The following is a 9,936-nucleotide window of genomic DNA, read 5'->3' on the forward strand; positions in this document are numbered from 1 at the left end:
TTTTAACTTCTAAGGTTGATAAACTTCTGGAACTAGCTTTATTGTTTTCATATTTCACAAGAAATATACTTGAACGATATGAACAAAAAGGTTTTAACATTATAAACAGTAACAAAATGGCAACAGGTTCATTGTCTTCAGTTCCAAAACGTTTGCGTATGGTTGAAGACTTTTCTTGCACATGTTGTTTAGAGCAGAATCTTACGGAATCTGCAGACATTTATTGTGAACAATGTTTAAGGTTTTATTGTAAAAAATGTGTTATCCTGCATAGTCAGTTGTTTACAAAACATATGACATGTGGAAGGGAGGATATTAAAAAATGGCCAGTTTCTAAGGCGGTGGAAGATTTTCTCAGGAAGTGTGAGGTGCATGCGGATGAATCACTGACACAGTTTTGCCATGACCACGGTCAGCTGTGCTGCTCTGCATGTGTTGGAACAATTCACAGGTATCTCACACATTTATATTCCTTTAGTTATTAATAATTATGCCCCCCTTCGAAGAAGAGGGGGTATATTGCTTTGCTCATGTCGGTCGGTCGGTCCATCCACCAGGTGGTTTCCGGATGATAACTCAAGAACGCATACGCCTAGGATCATGAAACTTCATAGGTAGATTGATCATGACTCGCTGATGACCCCTATTGATTTTGAGGTCACTAGGTCAAAGGTCAAGGTCACGGTGACCCGAAATAGTAAATTGGTTTCCGGATGATAACTTAAGAACGCATACGCCTAGGATCATGAAATTTCATGGGTAGATTGATCATGACTTGCAGATGACCCCTATTGATTTTGAGGTCACTAGGTCAAAGGTCAAGGTCACGGTGACCCGAAATAGTAAAATGGTTTCCGGATGATAACTCAAGAATGCATATGCCTAGGATCATGAAACTTCATGGGTAGATTGATCATGCTTGCAGATGACCCCTATTGATTTTGAGGTCACTAGGTCAAGGTCACGGTGACCCGAAATAGTAAAATGGTTTCCGGATGAGAACTCAAGAATGCATACGCCTAGGATCATGAAACTTCATGGGTAGATTGATCATGACTCGCAGATGACCCCAGATGACGCACTGTTTATTTGACGCTAGAATTTGTTAATGTAGCATTAGCATTAACATTCGGAAGTGTGTTGCGGATTACAAATTTAAGAAAGCTCATTTCAGAATCAAACGAAACATTAACATTGTGCGTAATTTATTCAACGATAATTTGTTAAAGCGCTCTTAGTGCCATCAGGGTTTTTTTTGGCCCGATTTTATAGCCGAAATTCGGCTATGTTCCCAATCCCAAAAAGTATACTTTTTTCCCAAAATGTGGCAAAAAATTCCCAATTTCCCAAAAAAAAAAAAAAAAAAAAAATTTTTTTTTTTTTTTTTTTTTTTTAGAAAGAAGTCTTATGCGTATTTTATCTCAATTTCAATTCAATTTCATCTAACAAAGTATTATAAGATTTTGTTCTTTTAATTTGAATGATTATAAAGAGTTATATCAAATTTAGTATTTCCCTAATCAGTGGACTTTTCATGTGGAAAAAAAGGCTAATGAATTTATTTTCCCAATTTCATGAAAATGCCGATAAAATTCCCAATTCCAAAGCCATGGGCTATCTTCCCAAAAAGTGGAAAAAAAACCCTGGCCATATCGCTTATTAAAACGTGAAAATAATTAATATGAAAGTAGCATAAATCTATGTTTCTATGCTACACAAATGTACATGTAGATGTATATCTTTTCACTCAATCTGCCGCGTATGTATGCGGCGGATTTACTCTGTGAAAGTAGGCTAGGTTAAAACAGACTGCGTCAATGCGCAGATCGATGCCAAGTGCCCCAGCAATACGCCCGTGAACACTCGACACGCCCGCCGCAAACTAAATTGTGGGCCGTGGCGTAGCCGCAGATTATGTTTGTTCCGCGTTGGCTGTAATGTAGATCAAGCATCTAAAACAAATGAAACCACTTCTGTCATATTAACATAGTATAATTTAATAACTGTAAACTGTAAGCGGATGCTTAACACTACACTTCTACAGACAAATATTGTATGAAATAAATATTATTTATTACCAAAATAGTTTTTTTTAGAGTTGGTCAATGTTAATTTTGAGTAGACAGATAATACTAATAGTATTACTATACACAAATTGGTTTCATACATTAAAACAATTGTTTCACAAAGTACATAGCATAAAGGGATATGCTATATGGTTTTCAACACATGTTAATTGTTTAAGGATAATATTTTTTCGGGTCAGGTAAAAAAAGCCTTCAAAGTGCTAACTGTAAAAGTTGTATGGCCATAATTGGTATATAAGTTGCGATTGAAATTTTGCTGATGACAAGTGTTATTGTGTATTATGTTTGAATGCTTTTACAAACATATTACACTACGCGTCCCGCGATTTTTGCCTAAATCACCAACACTCGGTGGTCATTATTTATTTTGGGTTAAAAATTATCGCGATCTCGCGCGTTTCATCACGCTAGGTCGAGCATGATCACCGTGTATGCATAAATATCTCCGCGGTGATTCACCGCGATTCACCCCGTTCGCGGTCAACGCAGTGAAGAACGATTTTCCTACGTTACATGTACATGTCTAATCTTCACAAAGATTATAGCAATATGGGATTATTAGCATTGTTGGCAGATATAAGAGAGTAGCCTTTTAAAAATTTCAACATGTATTTCACACCCATGTCCCCGACAGGTTATTTTTTACTTTTTAAATGCTGCGTATAAAACAAAACAGTGTTCATACCTAGCTGTATGATGCCGCAACTGGAGGAGTGATAATTGCGTTATTGGTTATGCAATTAACAGTTTGAAGCCATGGAGAACTCATAACTGATTGTCATGTAATCGTCGTATTTTCTCCGAGTCTCTCGATTCCCCGATACATACGTTTCAACTGTCTCAATCACATTCATGCAACTTCTTCCGTCTTTATCCATTGCTCGATAATCCCGCATATGCCCTATTTCCATTTTAAATGCGAATTCTGGTTAATATTGATGATAAGAGTCCTAAAGAATGTCATACACGCTGTTTTGTAACCGTTGCGATGTTTCAGTTCCTTTATTACTCAAACAATTATTGTATTGTATACTGACTACACACTTAAGTGTCATGTTCAGTTCATGATCTTCTTCAACGACCAATAAACAACTTAATTTATATTTAGATTAAATGCAACATGTACACATCATTTTCTGGGAATCAAGAAAGTGAGTTTATTTTGTGAAAATAAACCAATATCTGTTTATTGAATTTGTCAAACTTTTATATATATATATATATATATATATATATATATATATATATATATATATATTAGCAATTCTAATGAAAATAAATATCGTTATTTTAAATGTTTTAAGCAATTTAAATTTTAAAAAAGAAAAGTCTTTCTCTTTGAGCATATATGGGTAACAGCTATACAATCATTGTTTTGACAGACAACGCGTGCTTATCTTAAGTTTGTTTCTGGTAATACACCGGATATTGGATGTTTGGGGCTTGATTGGATAATAAAACAAAGATGCAGTCGGCGGTTTTCAGTAGAACTTTTGTACAAACCAACCAGGGCTCAACATTAACCTAAAAACCAACTTGCCCTGCTGGGCAAGAACTTAAAAAATCTACTTGCCCTGAACGTAAAGCCACTTGCCCAAACAGGAAATATCACATTAACTTTAAACCTCATATTTTTTAATAAAGATCAAAATGATACACCACAAAACCTTTTTTATTTTTGAACATTTAACAAAATGATTAGAGCAATTAAAGTGTAATTAAAGTCTAAATTAAATGCTCTTTGTTCTTTTTTGCACTTGCCCAGGCGGACAACTAGATTATAAAATAACTTGCCCGGACCCAACTTTTACTTGCCAGGGGCAATAGGACAACCATTAATGTTGAGCCCTGCCAACTTAATCAACAGTGCACTTGCTTATCTAACATTTAAGGATCATTCAACACGGGTCCAAGCAACTTGCATGGACCATAATACACAGTCCTATGGTTACATTTAGTAGCACACGTGGTCAGAAACTAACAAGTTCGAGTAATAAAGCAAAGAGATTATGATCTGAAAAATTGCATGGGGTCCGAAATGAAACAGAATGCCACCAAATCAAACAATTCACCGCCTAATTTTAAGTGTAACAAACTATGTTTGAAACATTTAAAATAACGATAATTCCGAATGATCACAGCTTCCATTTTCAAAAGTATAGGCTGTTCAACATTGCTCAAGAAATTGTAAAGACAAACGATTAGTAATGTTTCATTTAATGAATTTTACACGCTTCTATTTTATTAAATAGATCTAGCAGCCCAATGGCGATTGGAGAAGCGTACATCACCTGAAGCAATGTGTAAATTTAAATTTAGATGCACATGTAAGTCATTTTCTGAAAATCAGGACGAAGTGAAAGTATTAATTTTACAAATAAACCAACATTTGATTTTATTCAAATGGTCAACATTATTTATATATATGTGTCTTCTGTGTATTTGAGCAATTCTCAAGCAAATAGATATCGTTTATTTCGACGTTTAAAGCAAGTCTCGTTTCCGATATTAAACTATAAAAATTTCCTCGGTATGGTTACTGACCTACACAATCATTGACAGATGACATCCGATTGTAATTGTATGAAGTATGCAGAGAAGCTGACGAAATGTTAAAACAATCGCGTAGAAGTAAAAATATCAGGTTATTATCTGTACCTGTTTCTTTCGAAGTGAATACTCGTTGTGGCTGCGGAGAAACTTCGAGAACAAAAGAATCTGTAGCCGCGAACTTTGTTGGTTTTGCGTGAGCCGTACTGTACAATTGTTATTTCAACAAATAAAGATATTGTTTGTAAATCAGGATTTGACATTCAGCAAGTACGGTGTTTACTTACTTATATATTGGAATACATTTTCGCGATCTAATGTGATCGTCAATAGTGATGACATTAGTTAATAAGTTGAAATTTAAATCTAGTTGTCACCGCGAATCAAGGCGATTTGTGGTGTTTTCGCAATGATTCTACAGCTGATCTTTATCGCCAGATGGTCGCAGTGAAATCACCGTGAATCAACCACAGAGTGGATTCACCGCAATATGCGGCGAATCACTGCGATTTGCCATGTCGGCCCTAAAGCGGTGGTCGGTGATTTAGGCAAAAATCGCGGGGCGCGTAGTGTACGCTTATATCTTGCTTATTTTGTGAAAACTTTCAAAATATTTTTGCCCTTAACTCTAGGACCTAGGGCTACCACATTTCGTATGTAGTGAGATACAGTAGTCCTCTACAAAGTTTGCTCAAATTATGCCCCTGGGGTTAAATTTGACCTAGCCCAGGGGGTCACAAAAGTGTACATTTGCTTAAATAGGGCCTATATTTAAGTATTTGCACACGCCAAGAAAATTTTCAGCCTTTTTCAGCAGTAGAGCGATACAGGGCCATCATGGCCCTCTTGTACTTGTTTGTTAACTTGCAGAAAATGCACTTCTTGAAAAAAAAAGAATTAATTTGCCTTTCTTTTTGGAAATTTTCAGACAGCAATTTGGAATTTCGTAGTTTTTCTTCAATTGGGAAAGTTTACCTTTTATAGGTACTTTATAAAGAAGAAGAAAAATCGCTGGGTTGCATTTGATAAGACGCTTATCACAGGCTAGAATGATAATACTCGGACTATATTTAGAAATAGAGGACCCTTTTGTAAGAAGCAGGGTCATTTTGCTTTGCATCTGTTCTTTAGTCCGTTGGTCCGTAGACCAATTGTGTTCTACAATATATCTTAGGAATGCTTTGACCTACAGCCAGGCAACATGTTTTATGTTTACATAGAGAAAAATTAAGAGGTCAATCCATTTTAAAGTCAATTGGTCAAAGGTCACAGAAGATTATAACATGAAATTATAAAGATTTAGTAGTCAGTTTTAGTTCCTGTTATACCCATAATAATATTATAAGCAGATTTTCAATTATGATAAAAGTTATATAACAGTACTGCCATTATTAAATGCATTTAATCATTGAATTTTAACCCATTTAAGACAACTTCATTAATGTCAAAAAATTATGAAGAAACATGGAGTTGCACGAGTTTACCTGACAATTAAAATGTCACGGTGACTCAACTTAGAAAAATGGTATTCGGATGATAACTCAAGAATGCTTACTTCATAGGTACATTGATCATCACTGGCAGATGACCCCTATTGATTTTCAGGTAACTAGATCAAAGGTCAAGGTCACAGTGACTCGAAACAGTAAAATGGTTTCCTGATGATTACTCAAGAATAATTAGGAACATTTTGAACAAACATATGGAGTTGCACACGTTAACTAGACCATTCAAACATTTAACAATGGCGTCTTTACTTTTCCACAAATAGATCACATGACAACAACAAAAGCAAAATAATCACAAGAGGTTAAATAACAACAAATATTGGGAGATAGTAGACCAGGTTGCATGTCATATGTCGCTCATCACAGGCTAGACTGTACATACTGAGTTTGGGAATAGACATTTAATATACGTCATGCTTGTTTTTTGTGGGATGGTAGAGCATTAATGATCTTTTCTTGCATGTGTTATTACGGATAGTGTGGTCAAGGTGTACAATGATACTAAAACTGAAAACATTATAAACTACTAGAAATGTATTCTTAGTACATGGATACCTCTACAATCCAATTTGTCCCACAACTGCACAAATGTCTTTAAATTATGAACAAACATATGGAGTTGCACACGTTAACCTGACAATTACTATGTTACTGTAGAAGTATCCCTCTATTTGAGTAACGCTTCTCACAATTGAAAAAATATTATCGTTTGGTTAAAGGGATTGTCACATAACTCTTCTTATTTAAAAAAAAAACTTAAAAAAAATATCAAGGTGCATACTTTAACATGGTGGGTCAGGGCCCTCAATCTATCAAATCTGCCGCCGAATTTCGGTGGCAGTCCCACCTGAAAAGTATACTTTTTTCCCCTTTTGGGGGGAAAAATTCCCCCTAAAAAAAAAAAAAAAAAAATTTTTTTTTTTTTTTTTTTTTTTTAATAGAAAGATGTGTCTCATGATTATTATATCTCAATTCTGTTTCAATTTAATCTTTTCAAACATACTAAATTATGAAAAATGCAATGGATATAGTGCAAACATGTACAAATGAAATAATGAGAGAGTAAGTAAAAAAATCCCCCAAAAAGGGAAACGCCGCGAAAATTCCCCCTCCTAAGGGCTGCGGACCCCTTCCCCCAAAGTAGTGTGAGGGCCCTGTGGGTTATACTTTAAGAATAGTTCATCCCTCTATCAGCTGTACTCTTTGAGTTACTCACAACACAATTTTAAATGTGATTTCTTTGCTAAACAGGGGCCATAACTCTGGGTATGTTGAAAAAAGACATCAAACTATGCATGTGGGTAAAATTACACAATGATAAATATTTATGTAAAGTGTTAGTCCTCTTCTAGCATTACTGTTTATTTTACACTCTACACATATTCTAAAATGTCATTTATGTATAAATATGAGACATTACTACAATTATGATGAAAACAACAGAAACAACATATAGAGGTGAGCATTAGCTCACATGCCTGGTTACTGTACTTGTAAAGTTGCAGGGATACATGTTGAGTTATATATGACAGAAAAGTCACACAGATGGATGGAAAAGTGCAAATCTATATACCCCCATATTCAGCCCAAGAAGCGTTAATTTATTGTCCATGTATGTTTTTATTTGACACTTTATACTTGTTTGAAGCATTACATAATATCACTGACTATTCCTTGCTGGTACATGTTTATTTCAGCCAGTGCAGTAAAGTGACCCAGATTTCGGAGCTGACCAACTCGCAGCCCACTGGCCTGGAGGGGATGTCAGTGGAGCTGGAAACTGTCCTGGGGGAAATTAAAACCCTGCAGATCAGTCAGAAGGCCAGCATTCAGTCATTGCAGAAAACATACAAGGAACATAGTGCAGTTATGATAGAGCAAATGCGTGGCAATTTAAATACTTATATAGATGAATGTGATAATAGTTCTGTGGGTACATCAGGCGGAAATGAGCAATATTTAAAAGAAGAGATGTGTAGGAGTGTTCTCTCTATCGTGAATGAATTTGATAATATTACTGCGAAGGAACTTAACGAGATGAAAGATGAAGTTATAAGCATTAAAGGGTCAGTTACAAGTTCTATTCATAAATGCACCACTCTTCACAATGACTTGTCACAATTCCATGAACTTGTTCAGAAAATTGGAGATAATAAGGAGCTCTGTCTTATAGCCAGCATAAAATGTAAGCATATAATACAGCAGGCATTGACTCTGCTAGGAAAGTCAGGCAAGGCGTTTAACATCCAGCGGAAGTCTGTGCACAATGTGAGAATACCAAGTGATTCATATGAATGTAGTATTGAAGGCATTTGTGTTCTGACTGATGGGCAGGTGCTGGTCAGAGACTCGAAGAATAAGAGGATCAAGCTGCTGAACCAGCAGTACCAGGTGGTGAATCACTGGGATGTGACTGCTGGGCCATGGGACATATGTTTGATCACATCCAGTGAGGTTGCAGTGGCTGTGAATGACCATGATAGCAAGATACATGAGGTCCAGTTTATCACTGTCAACCAGGGAAAGCTTGTCTCTGGCAGGAAGTTTCAGTTACAACATGAATGTACATGTATTACCCATCACCAAGGAGACCTTTTTGTCACCTCTGGTAAAGAATTGTACAAATACTCACTGAATGGCAAACAGCTCTGCAGACTCTACCAAGATAGATCAGCTGATTTGCCAGGTAAGAATCATGGTGAATCCATCCTGATAACATGTGTATTATGTACAGGGATTTGTCTAGCCATTGTGGACAAAGGAGTCTAGTCAAATTGTGTTATTTTAAATTCATACAATGACAAATTTGGGAATTTTTATTGACTAAATGAACCGAGTTGGGATTTATTTTTTTAATCAACAAATATTGACCCATTAGGCCTTTATCTTGTTATTTTGAAAAAATAATATAAATTATAGTTACATACTTTGTGAGATGATAATAAAATAAAATTCAGATGTAATAGCAAAAAAACCTGCTGATGTATTATAAAAAAATTGTTCTATAATTCATATGTGCCCTTTGAATGCTACAGTGCATTGTAGCCAAAACAAGATTCAGAAATATTGATTTATAAACATGAGTAATGAAGTATTTTGACTGTCACTACATGGCATGTCTATAAATAGAAACTGTGTTCCTGGGAGAGAGACACTTTCTGACCTGGTCTTAATTTTGTGGTTGTAAAATGATTGTACATGTACAATATGTTTACCTGTTGATAGAACTGTTCAATTGTTTCAGTATGTGTAATTGTTTCCATCTGTGTACTTGTTTTGCTTCAATTCATATCTAACTCACTAGTCGCATTTCAACATGTCAAACGTTAACACAATAGCTCTGCTACTGAAGTTTATTGTCACGCTTAACTATTAAATTATTGAAATGTATGCATATATTTTAGATGTGTAAAGGCCTCTTTATAGCAACATATGCGTAATACAATATCACTGCAGTATGTTTAATAAGATTATTTAACATTAACAGTAATTCAATATCTTGATGTTACTCTGTTTTGCAGTATACAAGTGTGCTGTGAGTCTCACAGGAGACAGGCTGTACATCACCAGCTACAGGCAGGACAAGCTTCTCACCCTGGCCAGGGATGGCACACTCCTGGCTACATACACAGACCCAGCACTACAGTGGCCATATGGTCTACATGTGACCCCTGCAGGCCAGGTGCTGGTCTGTGGATGGAGGTCCCACACTGTACTACAGGTGGACAGGGAGGGGAAGAGTAAGCTGGCTACGCTGGCTACTGAGGAGGATGGAGTGAGGTGGCCACAGT

The 9,936-nt window shown here is 35.9% G+C and overlaps 1 protein-coding gene across 1 annotated transcript; it reads left to right on the top strand.

Moving 5' to 3' along the window:
- Position 1: 1 nt before the first annotated feature.
- On the top strand, positions 2–9,889 carry LOC127842336 (uncharacterized). Its single transcript, XM_052371784.1, has 3 exons — positions 2–451; positions 7,843–8,831; positions 9,867–9,889. The coding sequence occupies exons 1-3, from the start codon at positions 117–119 to the stop codon at positions 9,887–9,889; spliced, it is 1,347 nt and encodes a 448-aa protein (XP_052227744.1). The 5' UTR covers positions 2–116.
- The last annotated feature ends 47 nt before the right edge of the window (positions 9,890–9,936 follow it).

The sequence above is a fragment of the Dreissena polymorpha genome, chromosome 8 (assembly GCF_020536995.1).
Source record: "Dreissena polymorpha isolate Duluth1 chromosome 8, UMN_Dpol_1.0, whole genome shotgun sequence".
Classification (NCBI taxonomy): domain Eukaryota; kingdom Metazoa; phylum Mollusca; class Bivalvia; order Myida; family Dreissenidae; genus Dreissena; species Dreissena polymorpha.

Coding starts and splice junctions, on each gene's coding strand:
- LOC127842336 (XM_052371784.1), top strand. CDS start 117: ATGGCAACAGGTTCATTGTCTTCAGTTCCAAAACGTTTGCGTATGGTT. Junction 452..7,842: donor TGTGTTGGAACAATTCACAG/GTATCTCACACA, acceptor TGTTTATTTCAG/CCAGTGCAGTAAAGTGACCC. Junction 8,832..9,866: donor TAGATCAGCTGATTTGCCAG/GTAAGAATCATG, acceptor ACTGTACTACAG/GTGGACAGGGAGGGGAAGAG.